Source organism: Protomyctophum parallelum, assembly GCF_964188405.1.
Source record: "Protomyctophum parallelum genome assembly, chromosome: 9".
In the NCBI taxonomy this organism is placed as follows: domain Eukaryota; kingdom Metazoa; phylum Chordata; class Actinopteri; order Myctophiformes; family Myctophidae; genus Protomyctophum; species Protomyctophum parallelum.
The window spans coordinates 14,339,987-14,361,377 of NC_139706.1; the positions used below are offsets into that span (position 1 = coordinate 14,339,987).

Here is a 21,391-nt window from a genome sequence, read left to right on the forward strand (position 1 = left end):
TCGTTGTTGTTGTGTTGTTGTTGTTGTTGTGCTGTTCCCAAAGTGGGGCCCGGGGGACCCCCTCTAGAGCAGTGGTTCCCAAACCTTTTCATGTCAAGGACCCCCAAATTGACACTAATTATCCCGCGGACCCCCCATTTGAAAAGACATGTCAGGGACATCCCCATAAGAGAAGATTTCTTTTACGTCTCTAGCAGTGATTCTCAACCCGTTTACTTTCAAGGACCCCCCAGTTTGACATGCATTATACTATAGTCTACAGTGAGTCCCCCATTTAATGGCATTTCTATCTCTGGGACCCATGATTTATATTGTAAAATCAATGTTAATTTATCTCTGAGAGTGTACAAATGGAACCAAATGGACCGTTAGGGTCCATTTGGCTCCTATAACTATCATCTAGCTGGGGACCCCCTGGAACTCCCTCAAGGACCCCTGAGGGGTCCCCGGACCCCACTTTAGGAACCGCTGCCCTATAGGGGTCCCTGAGGGAGTTCCAGGGAGGGACCCCAACTAAATGATAGTTTTGAACCAAATGGACCCTTATGGGTCTGTAACTCTGAGAGTGTACATACAAACGTAACCAATTTCCATTTGTACACTCTCAGAGTGAAATTAACATTGATTTTACAATATAAACTGGGGTCCCAATGCCAAAAACGGGGGGTCCGTATAGACTAATATCTGGCAGTGTGCCGCGGGTTCGACTCCCGATCCCGACGGCCTTTACTGCATGTCACTCCCCCCCCCATCTTTCTCCCCATTTCCTGTCAGCCTACTGTCTGTCGCTCCATACATAAAAAAAAAAAAGAAAAAGGCAAAAGCCACCAAAAAAAAGCTGGGTTGCGCCCCGAAAATAGCAGATCCACAGCGCTGCATGCGACGCGTTGTTGTGAGCTTGTGGATCTGCTTGTTTTCACTATTTCTGTTCAAAAGCGCGGCCTCTCTCACGGGATTTCAGCCCCCTGCTGCACCCTCTAAAGGCCTATTCATAGTCTGAATTTTCGGTGGTCACCCCACCACCGAAAATCCAGACTATGTATCAGCCTTATAACACTCTCCCTGACTAAGACCACCTCTCTGTTAGGGGGGGGGGGGGGGGGTCTGTGCGCCGGGTGGGGAGGGGGGGGGGGGGGGGGGGTCATGCCAAAAGTGCTGCGTCTTCACCCTGCATGTATGGCTCTTGTGTAAAGCTATAGCTATAGCAGACAGACAGACAGTTGGTGCAGTGACCCCTACAGCCCCGTTGCCAAGGTCACTGCCGGAGCGTGGCACCCGACAACGCTCCACGCCGACGTATGGGGAACATGCATGGAAAGTGCACGTGACGTGACCTTAATATACATATACGCACGCACGGTCGCACATGCATAAACGCACGCACGCACGCACGCAGGCACACACACACACACACGCGCACGCACGCAGGCATGCACGCACCAGCCTGTGCCTAAACTCATGCCAACAGGCCTCCTGTCTCCCTGTCTCTCCATCTGTCCATGGACTGGAAAGTCCCCTAACCACACACACACACACACACACACACACACACACACACACAGAGAGAACCATTTTTGTCAAGCTGGTTCTGGGTGACTCATGGCCAGCTCTTTGTCAGAGCATTGGGCCAGGTGGGGGGAGTGTAGACAGACAGACAGACAGACAGACAGACAGACAGACAGACAGACAGACAGACAGACAGACAGACAGACAGACAGACATTCACGTTGATATATACCGTTGCATTGCGTTATCGTGTCGATCGTGGACGACGCAGGGAAGATTTTTTTTGTTTTTCACGTTCGACTTTATGAATGTGCTGAAGACGGTCAGCGGTTTGCTACTACATCCCACACACACACACTTAAAGGACCCTCCCTCCCCCCACATACCGCACACACACACACACACACACACACACACACACACACACACACACACACACACACACACACACACACACACACACACACACACACACACGTGGACACACACCCATATGGCCCGGCATGGTCCCCAGAGGGCCCAGCGGCCCCTCCAGCGTGACAGTGACCTTCCAGCCACAGCCTGGGCGTCGGGGATGACCTTCCCTCCCAAATAATTACAACAATTAATCAATTAAATGCTGAGGCAACCACAACGCCACAGCCTCCACGCCCACCACCACCACCACCAACCAGCCACCGTGCGACGCGCCCACGCGTGCGTGCGTGTGTGTGTGTGTGTGTGTGTGCACTTCATTACCCGCAGCGTTCTGCATGTAGCGCCGACATCGCACGCATGCGCGCACACTGCACGCGCGCGCATGCATGCATGCACACGTGCGCGCGTCCGGTTGCCACGGGTGACGGAGGCATGTGCGGTTGGGTGTGGCACACACACACATCCTGTCTCAGGTGGTGCAGGAGAGTGATGGCAGCTGACAGTGTGACAACCCCCCCCCCCACACACACACACACACCCTGCCCCCCCTCATCTCTCTCCCTTCATATGCACACCTCTCTCTCTGTCTGTCTGTCTGTCTGTCTGTCTGTCTGTCTGTCTGTCTGTCTTCAAAAAAGGCAAAGGGGATTAGCATGGACGAAAATATAGCCCACTGTCTTTTTGTGTCTTTTACTTATAGGCTACTGGATCTCTCGTCCACTAGTCCCTTGCAAACGTTTTAGTTTTAGAAAAAACAATGTGATTCATTCGTTCGTTCATTCATTCATTCATTCGTTCGTTCGTTCGTTCGTTCGTTCGTTCGTTCGTTCGTTCGTTCGTTCGTTCGTTCGTTCATTCGCTCGTTCGCCCGTCCGCCCGCCCGTCCGTCCGTCCGTCCATCCATTCATTCATCCATTCATTCATTCATTCATCCTCACCCATGCAACCCATATTGTGTCCTATAGTTCTGTGGTTTTCAACCAGTCCGGGGACCACCAGTGGTCCTTGAGCAGATTCCAGGTGGTCCCCAGCTAAATGATGAACAGTTGGCAAGAGTTCTTTAACTCAATTGACAGGGTTCGTTTGGTTTTTTACACTCTTTACACATTTTCTTTCTTAAACATCTGCATTAGGCCTACTTGATTTACAAGAAGTCACTCTACATATTAGAGAATGTATTATAAAATAATTGTTATTTTGATCAACGTTTGCCTGTTATCTCTTTTTGTTACCAAAGCAACATTATGGAAACGTGGACATATTCTTTAGGTATATAGGGTGTAGTGCCTAAAGTCCTATACCAGGTGGAAGTTCCTACGTGTGCTCAGTACGAACTGATCTCCAAAACATGTCCGTTGAGTTTAACTTTGCTTCATTCTCTGCAGTCATTTTCCTATACAACATACAGATAAAATAATAAGAAAGAAACTGTAACAAACACAGGCGACCAGCCCTCCTAGTCCTGAACACAGTGGAAAACGGTTAGCCTCTGCCGTCTGCCACTGGCAACACCTGTGCCTGATTAGCAGGCTAAATGGTTAAATACCTGTGGCTCAAATTCCCAATAAATAATGGACCTTGATATGGGAAAGGTTGACAACCACTGCCATATAGTTCATTATTTCTCAAACCTCTTCATGTCAAGGACATGATATACGCATGAAGCCTTTTGAAAAGAGCTGGTGTGCCGGGTACGCCCTGTTGTTAGACTCGTTTAACCTATTCGTCTTTATTAGGGGTGTAACGATACATTTTAACAGCGATATACGATACGTATCATGACACATGGTTGACGATACGATACATGGACGATATATTGGTTCAATATAGGCGATTCAATAGGTTTCAATGCACAGCACACGTATTGATACAGTCGATTATTTGCATTCCAAATGATTCGATACCCATTATTTGCATTTCAAAACGACACAATACGATACAAAGTCAAACGATACAGTTGAGTTACCATTTCGATATACTTCGATTCTTAGAATTAAAATGGATTTTTCGATGCAGTTACTATCTCATTTTGGGCGGGAACCCCTTTTGTGTGGTGTTTAAAGCATTATGTTATGCTTTAGCTATTGAAAAATAGCAGATCTACAAGCTCATAGCGCGCCACCGAGTGGCACGCTACGAGCTTGTAGGACTGCTATTTTTTTAAACTCGTGAAAATGTGGCCCAAATGTTTCAGAGCGTTCGTTTTTAGCTCAAATCTTTGCTTCTGGGAGGGGTCCCTGGAACAACATATTTTCAGATGGGGGTCGATGGCCAAATAGATATAATTCTAGGGGTCCTTGACATTAAATAGTTTGAGAACCACTGACATAGCAACAGTTTTTCAGAAAACTGTCAGGATTTAGAAGACATTTGTGGAATCGTTCCCAGGTAAAAATGGGTATAGGCCTATACAGAATTCTACAACTGTATTTTCTGTAGGTGGGAAGACAGAAATCTGAATGAGTCCCTTATACAGTACATTCTCTCATTGGATTACCTTCTATAGCTCAGGGGTTCTCAACGTTTTTGGCCGGGGATCCCCGGAAATGCTTTGGCCATGTCTCGTGATCCTCGCCCCACCCCCAATACAAACTGACTGCAAAAACAACCTCAATATTAGAGAAAATATATCATAAATGAATACTGAAACCAGATATAATCATTAAGGAAAGTGCATGCATGTATGTGTACTATGTACACTCTTCATTTCCATTTCCGATACATTCAGTTGAATTTTTTATTTTATTTTATTTTATATAATTTGGGGACTAGCTGGTGACATTATAATACAATGAATCCCTTTCATACGCCTCCCTATACGTTGAGTGCATATCACGGGTAAAAAATTACTTTTTTAAAGCTGTTCCTCATTTTTTTATGTTATGAAACTCCCTCAAGGACCCCACATTTGAGAACCATATTGCTGTATGTTGTTGTGTCAGACAAACAAAAAACAAACAAGCTTTTAGTATATGATTTGGACCTCAGGCTCCGGAGCTTATACTGTTTTTTTATTCATTCTTTAATGTTTTGTAACAATCTACTCCTCTCCTCTCCTCTCCTCTCCTCTCCTCTCCTCTCCTCTCCTCTCCTCTCCTCTCCTCTCCTCTCCTCTCCTCTCCTCCCACGATTTATTGTATATAATTATATACAAACCACTCAAAGCTTTTTTTGGAGTGGTTTTTGACATGAAGTTGCAATTCGCCGTGATGACCAATTCACGTATACGTCCGCGAGAAAAGATGTGACTCACTTGCGCTGCACTTCAGTTCAACTCAGTGCACGGAACATACTACGTAGTCATGTTTGTTCACGTGCACGGAACGTACTACGGAGTCATGTTTGTTCACGTGCACGGAACGTACTACGGAGTCATGTTCACGTGCACGGTGGACGGTGTGTGCGTCACTGTGCGGATCTCTGTCAAGCAGACTAGACTGTATAGATGCTGACGATACTGGCTGGCAATCCACACCTTTGTTACACCTTTGTTACACAGCTCAGGGTTACTATTTTTCCAACACACGCTGGAACACATGCACGCACGCACGCACGCACGCACGCACGCACGCACGCACACACACACACAGTTTGTTTGACTGACTACACCATGTGAGGACATTTTAGGATGTTGATTTTATGAATGTCATTGGGAAAAAAAATCGTCCCCCGCATTTCTTTTTTTACCAGCCCTATTAGGCAGAAAATATTTTCAGGTAGATCTGCTATTTTCAAACCTCCTAATCGTTATATACCTAGTAATGTGTAATCATAACCTATACTAGTGTATACCACAACCCCAATATTTTCATAATTTTAAGTCTATACTCCCCGAATACATATAAAGCAACCGACTGTTGTGAGAACCATGGGAATAGCCCTCACCATTCTAGTTCTACTTGTTCGAACATTTGGTCCAAATAGAGTGTAATACAATTGCGCACGCACGCACGCACGCACGCACGCACGCACGCACGCACGCATGCACGCAGGCACGCACACACCCGCCACAGCTGATGGGAACCGGGTTCACCTGTTCAGTGCGCTGCTGCAGGCCTCATGTTCTCCTTTGTCTCCTGAACTAAAACACGCTCCTCGCACCCGTGCAGACAGACGGACAGACGGACAGACGGACAGGCGGACAGACGGACAGACGGACAGGCGGACAGGCAGACAGACAGACAGGCAGACAGACAGACAGACAGACAGACGGACGCGAGCCAAAGAGAGCAGGTGCTCCCTGGGAACCTTTGTCTATCCTTGGTCTATATGGCTGGCCCTCTTCATCTGACTCCACAAATACCTTCTATAAATCCTGACAGTTTTCTGAAAAACCCTATATGTTTCTATAGTCATTGGTGCTCAAACAATTTTTTCCCAGAAGCAAAGATTTGAGTTAAAAACGTTCGCTCTGAAATAATATATATTCAAAGATTCGCGCCACATGTTTTCACGATTTTTTTCTCCAGAAAATAGCAGACCTACAAGCTCGTAGTGCGGCGGGGGTGGGGGGGGGGGGTGTCCCTGATCCGATCCTACATCGGTACACTACATGTTGTCAATTCCCCCTCCATTCAATAATAATGTGAACCGCACATAAGTTCATTTCTCCCCCCACCCCCCTTCCCCTCTCTCTCTCTCTCTCTCTCTCTCTCTCTCTCTCTGTATTTCTCCCTCTCTGTTGTGTTTTTGTTTTTTTGCGCACTTGCTTTATGAATAAGTAAATGCAGTATTTGGTTTCCCCGTGGTTAATTATTGAAGTGACAGTGATACAGGGCTTGCCTCCCAGTGCGCCCATGCAGCGCACACACACACACACACACACACACACACACACACACACACACACACACACACACACACACACACACACACACCACCACCAGACCCTGTGTTTTAAGCCCCGTTCCTAGGCAACCATATAACCGCGGTCTGAATATAGTCAGCCATCAGTAACCTCCTAATGATTGAGCCGCGCGGTGTGATGAGGGGGAGCTGCAATTTACACTCAAATCAGTCCCCGGCTACACATTTGCATCCTGTCGCACCGTACGGCCTTAACCCATTTAGACCTGAGGACGATTCTTACAAAATTGTCTTCTAAAGTTTTCTGAAAAACCCATGTTTTCAAACATTTTCATGTCAAGGACCCCCAAAAATTATATGTAATTATGCCACTGACCCCCCCATCTGAAAATATATATCACTGTGTGAAAAGAGGAGTTATAACGGGCAATTATGGGCACCAGATTTGCCCGTAAACCTCAAGTTTAGCAGGCATATACAGTAATATACGGTAATATACATGGGTGGTACAATTCGGGAGTTTACCGGAGTTTGTTCCATGCTTTTTGTAGTGTTCCAGGGACCCCCCCCCCCCCAGAAGCAAAGATTTGGAGTTTAAAAAAAAACGTTCGCTCTGAAAGAATATATACTAAAAAAATGTACGCCACATTTTCATGATCTTTCAAAAAATAGCAGTTCTACAAGCTTGTAGCGCGGCACTCGGTGCGGCACTCGAGACAAGGACAAGGACAAGGCACTCGGCGCCGCGCTACGAGCTTGTAGAACTGCGATTTTTCAACAGCTAAAGTATAACATGAATGATGTTATACTTAAACACCAAAGGGGTTCCAGTCCAGAGCGGGTTAAAGAGAATGAATATATACAGTACGTACAGCCCCCCCCCCCCCCCCCCCCCCCACCTCTCCCCCTTCCCCTCTGCACCCTTCATATCTCTGAGCAGGAACGTGTGTCAAATGACAACGCCATATCACAACAGTTACCTCTCATTAAAGCTGTTTACATGGCGGCGTATACACAAGGGCGGCGAGCTCGAGGCACGGAGGTTGGAGGGCTGTTTTTTTATTTTCTTTTAAAGAGATTTAAAGAGGGTATAACCGACCATATTTTAAACCCTAGCTATATTACAGTATATATTTATAGCTGACCGGCGGGTTCCGCCATGGGCTCCATATGTCCACTGTTTCCCCCGAAAAACTCTTTGCTCCAAAAATAGCCCCCGTTGACGAGCGACTCGTGACACACTGTGAAGGCTCGCCCCGTAATAGGGACGCCGCAAGGGTTCATGTGGTTAATAGAGATGAGCTGTATGTTTTAGAGAAAAGGACAAGGTGTGCTGCGTTGTTGCTGCAGCACAGGAGGTGAAACCTCTGTAGGTGCCCTTGACTGGATCTGAACCTCTGCTGTATGGCTGTACATGAGATGGGGAGGCATCCCTAATTGACAGCTGCGGAGAAGAGTGTCATCGCTGCACCAAACATCCAACCTCCTCTTCAGCTCATCAGGGCTGACTTTAAACACCCCGTGAGAGGCTCAATATTTTGACGTTGTGGGGGGATTTTCCCTACCATTGACGACGAGTGGCAGCCGGGTCAATCGGAGAGTAAATAAATGATTGAACGTATTGGCTGGTCCTCGACGGCCGTCGAGGCTACTCAATCGACCGGGGGGGGGGGGGGGGGGGGGGCACATTGATCCGTAACGTAGTCGTCGGCGTCAATGAGAAAAGCGGCGCGCACTGTTTCAATGAAGAATTTAAATGAAAGACCTGATTGGCATTATTTGGCCTTTAGCTTTGACTTGTTTACAAATGAGGCTTCACCTCACATTAGCGAGGCCCCCCCTCTTGCCCCGTAGACCCGAGTGGAAGAAGACCCCCCCCCCCCCCATACGCTCCGCAGAGCACAAAATATTTAAACATCATATAAGGATAAACTGAAAGAAAATCACTTTTTTTGAGAGAGTTGCACAGAGTTTATATACAAAGGATTTGGGATTGCACTGGAATGTTTGGCACACGACCACACCCCTGAGGCCGCCGGCCACGCCCAGACTGTCTCCAATTGGTTGGCTGTTTCCAGAATGTATAATAATAATAACGTGCCTATCCTTAAAATAAGAGTCTATAACGGATAGAGACGGACGATGTGGGCGCGGTTTACACTCTAGCAGCCGCCCGCTGTGGCATGCCAACAATTGCAGTGCGATCCCAAAGCATGGGGGTCGAATCACTCTTCGTTATGGCCGGAATGACCGAAAGACATTTTTTAGAATAGTTAAAATAGCCGATCTATACGTTGTGGCACGTTGTGCGCTTCATGTAGATTGGCTATTTTAATAAAAAAAAAAAATATATATATAGTTTAGATATTTTGTTGTTAATTTAATTATGGTCATGGAAATTATCTTTACATATAACGTTCTGATATAAACTGCTGACACCCATATAGGCAGTATAATATTTGTCAAGGGCTTGTTGAGAAATATACATTCATTCATTTAGTCAGGAGTGTATGTCGGTTACATTTGGACACACTCCCGAGTTAAATGAAAACCTACACTTTCAGTGTAAAAGGCGGCTCTGGGGATTTCACTCTTGTCACGCCAGCCTGTTCACGCCGGGGGGACACCTATAATATACTGCAATTGAATTTCAACAGTCTCCCCTTCAACAGTAGCGCTCATATATATATATATATATATATATATATATAGTATAGTCTAATCTCCTTCACAAACCAGCAGAGAAGAAAGGAAGGTCCAATGGGTCAGCACACGTTGTGGGGAAAGTAGAGCAGAGCGAAAGCGACGCGCGGAATCAGAGAAAGACTTTGGAGATTAAGCTCGGGACTTAAGCCATTTAGACCTGAGGCCGATTATATATTATGAGAAAAAAAAAAGTCTTTAACAGTTTTCTGAAATACCTCATGTTTCTGTGTCAGTGGTGCTCAACCTTTTTCATGCCAAGGACCCGCAGAATTATCTGTGTTTCGCTGCGGACCCCCCATCTGAAAATATGTTGTTCCAGGGACCGCCTCCCCAGAAGCAAAGATTTGAGTTAAAAACGTTGAAATCACATTTATTCAAAGATTTGCGCCACGATTTTCAATTTTTTTTCTCCAAAAATAGCAGTAAAATCTGCTATTTTTCAATAGCTTAAAAGTATAACACATATAGTGATCAAAAGAACCAAAAAGGGCTTCCCGTCCTGTATTGGTTAAAGGTGAAAGACTCCCCGCCATTTGGACAAGGACGTTGGCTTTGGTTCCACTGGGTTCCAGTGACAATGGCGGCTGGCATAAAGCATTATTAATGACCAAGGAAACTGGCCTTCAGGCTACGCGTTAATTATATCACTGGAGAGAGAGCTGGGGGAGAGAGAGAGAGAGAGAGAGAGAGAGAGAGAGAGAGAGAGAGAGAGAGAGAGCACATGAGGGCGGGGCTCTGTGTGTGTGTGCGTGCGCGTGTGTGTGCACCACACTTTGTGTATTTTACATTGTTAAGCCATTACTGTCCTCATTTTGAAGGGGAAGCCTGCTGGAATAGCTTGGTGATAGATTTATTTTAGAATGTCACCCCACACACAGACCCCGTCTGCACAGTGTTTAGCTTGCTGGGGCCACGTTTCATTTCTGTAATCAAATTGTAGCCATCTTGTTAATTTTGTCCTCTGTTATACTGTTTAACTTATTTTTTTTTCTCCAACTCTAATCAAGGAAGGGAGATAAGCGCGACGTTACACATAATAGGGATGTCCCCGGTCAAATGTTTTGTATCCCGTTTGATTTTGAGTATATCTGCCAATACCGATTTTTCCCCGATCCGATATTTATATATTTGTATAGAACACTTATGCCATATCACAATAGTACATTATCCAAAATCAGAGACAATATCCAGTCTAATGTCATGAATATCACGAAGAAAAGTGAATGACGTGTATAGGCTGGTTCCGACAAACGTCAACCTATACCTCAAACGCTAACCTACCCATAACCGCAAGCACGGGGGGAGCAGCGCATGTGCGAGCGCTTCCCACATGTCGGACTGAGGGCCGATTCATACTCCTATTTTACCGCTGTAGTGCCGAAATGATTTCGGCTCCACTCTAGGGGGGAGGGGGGAGTGTGGACTAAACTCAATTCAGCATTTTAAGTGCGACGTCATTTTGTAGTCCTACGTTACGTCCAGGTCCAAGTGGCACCAGCTGCCGTCCGCATCTCATTGTAAATAGAATATCTAAACACGTGAATCTTTTTACAATGACGTTATTTTTCCGAAAGGACATTATTATTATTTTATTATTATTATTATTATTATTATTATTATTATTATTATTATTATTATTATTATTATTATTATTATTATTATTATTATTATTGAAGGTGGTAACAGGTGTGCATGCAGGCTTGAGCATGTTGAATCTAGTTTGCATTTAATGAGGATTTAGTTGACACAATAATAAATAAAATGGCGATAGTATCCAGTGTGGGGCAGACGGGGCAGTATCTCTGGAGGGGGCGCTCACGTCACGGCTGAAATACTGAATGGCCTTTTTAACAGGATAAAATATTGATACTAGGGATCTCCCGATCGTCCCTGATTTCCGACCCTAGACGTGACCTGCACATTTCCCAGCAATGCAAATGTGACAGAGTTATAACGGGGAGATAATTTGGTTATAGCCACAGGCTTGTGTTTTCATCATTAAGCCTGCCTTCATTAGCCTATACCACCCTCTCTGAGCGCCGGCACACACTTTCAGAGTGTGTGTGTGTGTGTGTGTGTGTGTGTGTGTGTGTGTGTGTGTGTGTGTGTGTGTGTGTGTGTGTGTGTGTGTCTGTGTGTGTGTGTGTGGGGGGGGGGGGTGCGCCTGTATGTGACAGGTCCCTCGGCCATGCACAACCTTCCGCTTGTCTCTGCGACGTAGCTTTGCCACGGTGACTCTTTGAAAGTGTCACAGTATCTCTCTCCCTCAGTCTGTGACTCCTCCACCATGGCCACTCCCACATTCATTTCCACCACACTGCAGTCCCACTTACACACCTGTGTCCAACTCCCTCATCAGCAAACCTGTGAACTCTTTGCTAATCAACCTGCTCCCTATAAAGACTGGACTCTTTGCAACACACACACACACACACACACACACACACACACACACACACACACACACACACACACACACACACACACACACACACACACACACACACACACACACACTGCCAGTTCATAGCTTGTCGTTGTTGATGCAGTTCCTGCCTTCCTGGTTCCCTGTTCTTTGACTACTTTGTCATTCTGATGATTCCTGTTCCACTGCCTATATACTTCCTGCCAGCGATATCCGTGTAAGGTTTGCCTCAGTCTTCATTAGATACTTTAAAAGCTGCAACACAATGAGCTGCAATGACACTGAACAGACCAGGAGACACAGAGACACATGTCCAACTAATGATATCTATCTATCTATCTATCTATCTATCTATCTATCTATCTATCTATCTATCTATCTATCTATCTGTCAATGAGTTGATGTATGTTTACCCCAAAATTAAATGAAATGAAAATGTGGTGCAAATCTTTGAATATATATTCTTTCACAGCGGGGGGGGGGGGGGGGGACGACGACAGACAATCCCTGTATCCCTGGAACAATTTTATTTATTTTTTTCTTTCTGAAAACTGTCGTGATTTAGAAGACATTTTGTAGAATCCGGTCTCATGTCTATATACATGGGTTAATGCACCTCCGCGCTTGCCTTTCAGAACTCCTTTCCGGAGTCCCTGGAGCATCACAGGCCTCTCATGTATAATATTGTCTCAGTCACAGACTTTTGTCATTTATTGTACAGTCTAGATCTTGTATTTCTATGTATTGTTCCCTGGTCTAGTTTTCATGGTTCTATGTTTGTTTGCTCCAGCTGTGTCTCATTTTGTAATCAACCCTCATGTGTATATTATGTCAGTCTTGTTCCCCAGTCAGTCCTTGTTGAGTCATTGTATCCTGTCACCTGTTTCAGTCTGTTTTAAGTTGTTCATGTTCACCTGTCTTCTGAATTAACACCAATTCATGGTTTTGAACTCTACATGCCTGGCTGTCCTGCGTTTGGGTCCTTACCTCACCTACACATGACAAATATTGCTTAAACTGAAAGCTCTTCTCTCTCTCCCGTGATGCAGTGTTCAGGGAGCCCTACACGGTGCGCGTGGCCGACCAGCGCTCCATGCGGGGCAACGTCGCCGTGTTCAAGTGCCTCATCCCGTCGGCCGTCCAGGAGTACGTCAGCGTGGTGTCCTGGGAGAAAGACACCGTGTCCATCGTCCCAGGTAGGAACCGCCTCGCATAGCTGACCTGAGATCAGATTCATACGAGGTTTCCACTGGACAGACACTGGTCTGATTAACCCATTCTGACCTGAGATCAGATTCTAAAAATGGGTTCCCACCCAGAATGGGTTAATTAAGCAACTAGTGGACTAGTAAATCCACTAGTCGACCTTGTTGGTATAGCCTACTAGTTGACTGTTTTTTGTTTGTTTGTGTAGGCCTCAAGTTCAAGTAGATAGATTATAGTTATTACCAATGTACACAGTTTTTAAATGTACAAATATATTATATTTTACATAATAGGTAGTTATTAATAGCCATCAACATCTAATTGACGTCTTTGTAATGGATGCCACGGGCGTCAAGATGTATCCCCTTGGGAATAAAAATAAAAAAAACAAAAAACACTTTTCATTTTTTTTAATTCTTATTCTTATTATTATTTTTTCATCCATATTTTGAAAATTCCTCTAATCTGGTGTACAGGTGCTGACATGCACATTACATGCATAATATAATTACAAATTATTTCTTTCTTTATAATGGGAGAATTGGCACTCAGAGCCTAAACTGGTGACCACCAGGTGGCGCTGAAAGAGTTAAACAACTAGTCGACTAGTGAACTAGGCAACTAGTCAACTCATAAAAATGACTAGGTGAACGCCCTATAGCTCCACATAGGCATAAGGTAGAGCAGGTCGTCCAATGATCCCTGGGTCGGCGGGTCGAATCCCGGCTCCTCCTCCTGTCCACATGTCGAAGTGTCCTTGAGGCAAGACACTGAACCCTGCACTGCCTCCAATGAGTCGGCCGGTGTGAGCTCGCCGGTGTGAGCTCGTGTGAATGTGGGAAGTGAGGACGCTGGCGTCGACTGTCCGCCGCTTCACCTCCCAATGTATGAATGAATGAACCATTGTAAAGCGCTTTGAGCACTTGGAAAAGCGCTATGAAAATGCAATTCATTACACAGTCGCACTGCAGCAACCACAACATTAGAGAAACCTCTTTTTATGGCCGTCACATTTTTCTGCCAAAATGTACTTAATAGTTCTGTTCTGATGTGTGCTTGATCGATCTATTCTTATGGGGGTGTGCATCTTTAGCCTGTTAACTTGCTGCATGGGTAAAATGACAGAGGCGACTGGATATAATTTGATTCCGATATGGCATTAATTACTGATTAGGCACGTTCCCAATGTGACGCACAACTCATGCAGGTATCTTTTATTTATTTTTTACCTATACCGGGTAAAAGAGGACCCCCCCCCCCCCCCCCTGGAACCAACTCTGGTCTGCAGTGACGTGTCAATGTTTGTTTGTGATGGTCTGAACCACAGAGAGGCCGTTAATCATTCAGCGCTAATCTGTTTTGTGGTGACACTGTCATCTCCCATTTTGTCAGTGTGTGTGTGTGTGTGAGAGAGAGTGAGAGAGAGAGCTTAATCAAATGAAGAAAATGGTCCAATTATTCAAAATGGAGGCTGATGAAATGGCCTCTGCCTGGAACATCCCCGGTTGCTTCACTCACTGACTGACTGACTCCACTGTGGTTATTGTTACACGTGGTACAGGGATATATACATCAAGACATTGGGGAAGATGTGAAGGGCGTGGGTGTGTGTGTGCGTGTGCGTGTGCGTGTGCGCGTGTGTGCATGAGAAAGAAAGAAAGGAGGGAGGGATAGAGCGCAGTTTGATTCCCGACTCCTCCTGGCTTTGTGTAAAAGTCGTTGAGCAAGGCACTGAACTCCTCCTGAGGACGACGGTACCTTGTAATGGTGTCCTATATGTGTGTATGGCAGTGGTTCTCAAACCTTTTCATGTCAAAGACCCCCAAAGTGACACTCATTAGCCTGCAGACCCCCCACTTGAAAATAAATGCCACGGACCCCCATAAGAGAATATCTTTTACAGCTCTAGCAGTGATTTTCAACCATTTTCATTTCAAGGACCCCCATTTTAATGGCATTTCTGTCTCCGAGACCCCAATTTAAATCGTAAAATCAATGTTAATTTAGCTCTGAGAGTGTATAGAAATGGAACCCCACTTTGGGAACGACTGGTGTATGGGGACCCCCCTCTAAAATGAGACGTCGCATCTCAAGGGGCCATCCTCTCAATATATGCTGACCAAATTCTGACCTCCAGCGGCCGGTGGTGTGTGAATGCGTGGTTGTAACAGTCATTGATTGATTTGAAGATTGATTGATTTGATTGAATGCTTTATTAGGCAGACATGTAAACAGCACGAGCTACATAAAGGATAGCACACGAAAGTCCAGGGGACTTGTTTCCATTGAGGTCCTCAGACATTCTCAAGTGATTTAAATAAAAGGTGACTATTATGCAGACTATTTAACACTTGTACTGCCGTGTTCGTTGGAACATTAATCATTATTTGAGCCTCATGGGGGATAAAAAAGTGCCCCGGGCGCTTGACCGGAAGTTAGCTCATGGATAAGCAATCATATATATATATATATATATATATGTATATATATATATATGAGAGAGATCTCCACCTCCTGCATCTAAACACTCTTATTTGTTTGTAAACCCCATTCTTCTCTGTATTCTCCATTGAGCATTATTGCGATGCCTCTGTGTCTGACCGATGTCTGTGCAGTGGCTCGTCCAGTGCCGTCCACGGTTGTGTGTGTGTGCGTGCGTGTGTGTGTGTGTGCGCGCAGCGTGTTGACATTTGCTCCAGTAAATTGTGGGGTGTCAGACAAGCCTGTTCAGGTCAGATGATACAGATCCCCCCCCCCCCCCCCCACACACACACACACACACACACACACACGCACTCTCTCACCCTCTGATACTCAGAATCCCCTTTCATCTCTCTCAATGCTGAGTGTGTGTGAGAGTGTGTGTGTGTGCAGTATGTGTGTGTTTGTGTGCGTCTTTCTATGTATGTTTCGGTCATTCACATGGGAGAGCTCATTGATCCAACACAGCTGTGGTGAATGCGCGTATGCGTGAATGACTGTGTGACTGGTTGTGCGCACGCGCGTGCGTGTGTGTGTGTGTGTGCGACTGTGCGTGCGTGCGTTTGTAAACCCCTAGCCCAAGGGGGGTTTCCAGTCTGGATCGATAAAGCTTGCTGTTGGATTCCCTCCTCTCTTGTCACGGATCCCACAGTGTAAGAACAGGCCAGTCAGTTTGACTGATGCGTGCGTGCGTGCGTGCGTGCGTGCGTGTCAGTTAAAGCTCAATGGTTGTGCATTATTGATTCACCAGTGGACGTATTCGCTAACTCCAGCTCAAACAGATGCACAGCATGCACGCACGAATGCATGCACACATGCACACATGCATATACTTGCCCGCATAGTGTACAAGTGGTTCTCTAGCATAATGTATCAGTTTAATAGTAATGGACCCTAATATACTGTAACACACCGTGCGTAGGTCATAAATTGTATACTGTATGCTTTAAGAGTTTGAATAATATGTCATTTCAAAGCAACTTAGACACAGTTAGGCCATATACACATTGACACAAATACAAAAACATGTTTTTTTTTGTTTTACCGCAAAATCCTGTATCATATTACATAATATGTATTCCTGTTTGACCAACTTGTGGAGTTCAAATTGATTTGATTTGTGGCGTTCAAAGCACAAAAAAAGAGAAAAGCATTAGAAACTTGACAGCAATTTCTCTTCACAGAAATCTTTGCAGGGTCTGTCTGTCTGTCTGGACCATGTTGTCACGCTCAGGTCACCATGACTCAGCCATATAGCCATATAAGGAGTTCACTATATATGCAGCTGTGCCCAAATATGGGCATATTATAGCTGCAATGTGTCGTCACGGCGTCGGGCACAAACAAAACGGGGCATGCCCATATATGGATATGGGCATAAAAGGGACTAACGGATACATGCTGCATATCTCTGCTGTCGGGAGGAAACCTCATAACTCCAAAATGTTCATTTTTCAGGGAAATGAAAAACCAGGGAAACTCCCCCCTGTCAGGTGTAAAGGAGCGACTTGGACAGTCATGCATGAAGGAAGCATGCGTTCAAGTCCGTTGCTCTCCCCAGGTTGGCAGAGGGTGTGTAGAGGCCAGGATCACATTAGATGGGGTTACAAAATCGTGGGATAAAAATGATATATTATAAAAAAACAAAAAGACACTGCCCCCACTGCCACCCTTAGATCTCCGTATATAGAGCTGACCTGTTCTGACATTCCATATGTTGATCTGACCTCATCAAACCCTGTACACTCAAGACACACTCCATATATGGCCTGCAGTACATGCGCTTTCATTCCATGTCGCTCTCGTTCAAAACACAGCTGTCACTCGATCCTGTAGGTTTACACTCTATAACATTAGACCGTTCCTCACCCAGGAGTCAGCCCAGCTCCTAATCCAGACAACAGTCTTGTCAAAACTTTACTATTGTAACTCCCTCCTTACTGGCCTACCGGCAGGTGCACTTAAGCCCCTCCAACTGATCCAAAATGCCTCTTGTCTTCCATTGGCTCCCGGTCGCTGCCCGCACAGAATACAAAACTCTGATGCTGGCATTCAAAGCAACCAAAGGCATGGCTCCCCCATATCTCACAAGTATGATCGTACCCTACAAACCCTCCCGCGCACTCCGATCAGTCAACGCAGGGAAGCTGGAGGTACCTTCACTAAAGACGCCGGGACAACGCTCCACACGTCCCAAACTATTCTCCCTTCTGGCTCCAAAACTATGGAATGCACTTCCCATCACAGTCAGAACTGCAACCTCACTCCCAATCTTCCGCCGTAGTCTGAAAACCCACCTCTTCAGACTCCACCATGGCCCGTAGCACTTGCCCTAGCCTAGCCCCTTAGATAGCACTTTATGTAGACTTAGATAGTATTTTAAACAGACTTATAGCTTGTTACGTAGACCGCACTAGAATTGCATTTTATGTAGTCATAGCACTTTATAGTACACATGCATAATATATAATATAGTATAGTATATGTATACCGGTAGTTTACATAGATACTCCACTGTTACGTTCTTAGTTTATACATGATTCATGATTACTTTTTATATAATTATGTGACATGTATGCCATGCTTTTGTTATTGCTTAATGTAAGTCGCTCTGGATTAAGAGCGTCTGCTAAATGCCTAAATTGTAAATTGTAAATTATGTAACGAGGCGGATGCGTGCACGTGACCTCGCTCTTTAGGGCCCTCAGGCGTCGGTTATTATTATTATTATTATTATTATTACATGATGCAGTCATTTCTCATATCTGCCCTGTGTACCTTTAGTTCCCAAAGCAAACAGAAATGTAACTTTTCATTTAGTTACATGTTTTTTATCACAATTATTGGAGCGAGTGAACTGTGAACTGTTGTCATGTCTAAAGGCAGGAAGGACTTGAAAGTCATTGCGAAACAATTGTTCTTTTTCTCACCCTCTCTCTCACTCTCACTGTGTTCCTGTTTGACAAATTGGTCTTATTTGTAACACAGTTTCTGCTTCAGTCCATCTTTGGTTGACAGCCTCTCCTCTCCTCTCCTCTCCTCTCCTCTCCTCTCCTCTCCTCTCCTCTCCTCTCCTCTCCTCTCCTCTCCTCTCTCCTCTCTCCTCTCTCCTCTCCTCTCCTCTCCTCTCCACACACACACACACTCAATACCACTCCTTTCATTCTTCCCGCTCCAGCACATACACCTCATCCATCTATCCAGTCCATCCATCAACTCTCGGTATAGCGTGCGTGTGGCACGACTCTCTCTCTCTCTCTCTCATTCGATATCTCTTGAGACGCCGTAGTGGCTCGCCCATTTATTAGCGCCACAGCGCGTGCCAACGGTATATATACACGTTGGGGGGGCTTGACGGCGTGACACAGGTGTCACCGGGGTTGGCCGTCAACGTCGGTCAATAAAAAGGCTTGGGAATCCAACGGGGTCTTTGATGAAGAGGCAGGAGGCTGTGTGCTGACAGCTGGCCTCGCCACTATATACCAACGGCCTATCATACCACTTGACAGCCAAATCTCTTTCTTTCTTTCTTTCTTTCTTTCAATCTCTCTCTCTCTCTCTCTCTCTCTCTCTCTCTCTCTCTCTCTCTCTCTCTCTCTCTCTTTCTTTCTTGGAGCCCCAGCACCGACAGGCTCTCTCTCTCTCGGCTCCGTGTCTATGTTTTTTCTCCCTCTCTCGCTGTCTGTCTCTCTCTGCCTTTCCCCTCTAATTGGTGGTTTGTTGGCATCGCCATCGGCCCGAGAATTAGCATTTGTTTGGTTGTCAGTTATGGGGAACTGAAAGAGGATGCTCTGGTGTCGACGGTTACTATGCCTCCTCCTCCACTCGGAGCTTAAAACAGTGGTTATCCGGTCGCCATGGCAACGGGTGCGACCTGGCGGGCGGTATGAGGAAGGTGTGAGGATGCTTCATTCCCTTATCTTTTTATTAGTGCATAACCACGGCTCTGCTCCCGACAAGCGCGCACACACACACACACACACACACACACACACACACTTGCAGAGGACATGGTCACATATATTTAGATGTGCTTTCAGTACCGGCAGAGTGGAAATACATATATTTACTACTCTCTCTCTCTCTCTCTCTCTCTCTCTCTCCCGTACGTCTCGAGCAGCACTCATGGTGGCGTTGGGCGGTCGAGGTGACAAAGAGGTGACTGTCATCTTTCACTTAAAGCTACACCGTCAGACCTCGAGTGAAAACAAACAGCCGCCGATGGGGCAGATAATGGGACCGCCGAACAAAACAAAGTATATAACAAAATAATAAAGCGCCGAACAAGCAGAAATATAAGAGAATCTAAAGTGGCATGGCAGTGAACGCCATGGCATCCTGAATTATGCAGGGTGGGGAGGGGAGGGGAGGGGAGTGGAACGGGCATGAGACACAGCCACGATGGAATGAAAAACGAGGGGGAGAGAGAGAGAGAGAGGGGTGTGTCGCTCCGTTTTCCTGCTGTCCCCATCCCAGGCCCGGCCCCCAGGGAGCGAGAGGAGAGCAGGGTTCCTGTGTGTCCTGCCATTAAAGATGCATCTAAGCGGTAGCTTCGTGGAAAAGGCTCTTTCACTTCACTCACCTCCTGTCATTCGTCTCTCCACCTCCACCTTCCATCTGGAACGCCTGCACTATCTGGTCCCCTCTCGCTGTGTCGCTGCCCCTGACTTATTTATCCCTGGTCACGACTCTCTACAACCATTAGCCACTACATGGATCGTGTGTGTGCGCGCGCGCGCATGTGTGTGTGTGTGTGTGCGTACTGTGTTTAAGGGAGGTAGCAGTTTGTACCTTCAAGTGCAATGGGGAAAAGTGTGTGTGTGTGTGTTTGTGGGGGGAGGGGGGGGGGGTTGAGGCAAAATGGTTGGTGTTTACTTATTGATGCGTGTTTATGGGCTGCTGTGTGTGTGTGTGTGTGTGTGTGTGTGTGTGTGTGTGTGTGTGTGTGTGTGTGTGTGCACGTGGCAGTGGTGCGTGTTCGGCAGGGTTATTTATTCAGTGCTAGTGTTTGGATGTTTAGAGAGAGAGAGAGAGCAGGTGCAGAGCGACTCAGAGCACTCTCTGTTAGAGCGTGCGTGCGTGCATGCGTGCGTGCGTGCGTGACACACAGGGGCTTTCACCACCGTGTGTGTGCATGATATGATTTTACTAACGTTGACATGACAGACAGACAGACAGACAGACAGAGGGTAGAGAGAGAGAGAGAGGGGGGGGGGGGGGGGTCTGCGTGCACGAGGAGAATTTCAATGGCACTCCAATCATGCAGGCAGTCTCATTAGCCCGGGGAACATTTGCATAGCGCTTCGGCGAATTCATTTGGCCTTGCTCAGAGAAGATGGCTCCCCTTCCTCTCTGCTACTTATGCATGCACTAACTGTGCACAGCCAAGGTGTATATATGCATGCATGTGCCTGTATATATGACTCTGAGCGTGTGTGTGTGTGTGTGTGTGTGTGTGTGTGTGTGTGTGTGTGTGTGTGTGTGTGTGTGTGTGTGTGTGTCCTGCCCCACACCTCTATCATGTATCACGTTAATATGTGTGTGTATGTGGCATGTTGTTTGTGCCTGTGATCATGCATAGCAGAGAGATTGTACAGTGAACATGGATGGGTACAGCACGTCTGTCTGTCTGTCTGTCTGTCTGTCTGTCTGTCTGAGAGAGAGAGAGAGCATAGAAATACTTTTAAAGGTTTATACCAAGCTAAACCTCTCCTATATGGATGTTTTCATTTCCCTCCCGCTCACGAGTTATATACACGAGGCATATGTTTTCATTGTTTAATTTGCGTTTTTAGTACGTTTTAAGACTTCCATCGGACATAGCGGTCCATTTGGTTCCATTTG

The 21,391-nt window shown here is 46.0% G+C and overlaps 1 protein-coding gene across 1 annotated transcript in view; it reads left to right on the forward strand.

The window, feature by feature from the left end:
- dscaml1 (Down syndrome cell adhesion molecule like 1) overlaps window positions 1-21,391 on the forward strand; it is a 126,296-nt gene that overhangs the window by 19,074 nt on the left and 85,831 nt on the right. The window contains exon 3 of the mRNA XM_083773633.1: window positions 12,910-13,056. Within this exon, the coding sequence (XP_083629759.1) occupies window positions 12,910-13,056 (147 nt within the window). The remainder of the gene's footprint in view (window positions 1-12,909; window positions 13,057-21,391) is intronic.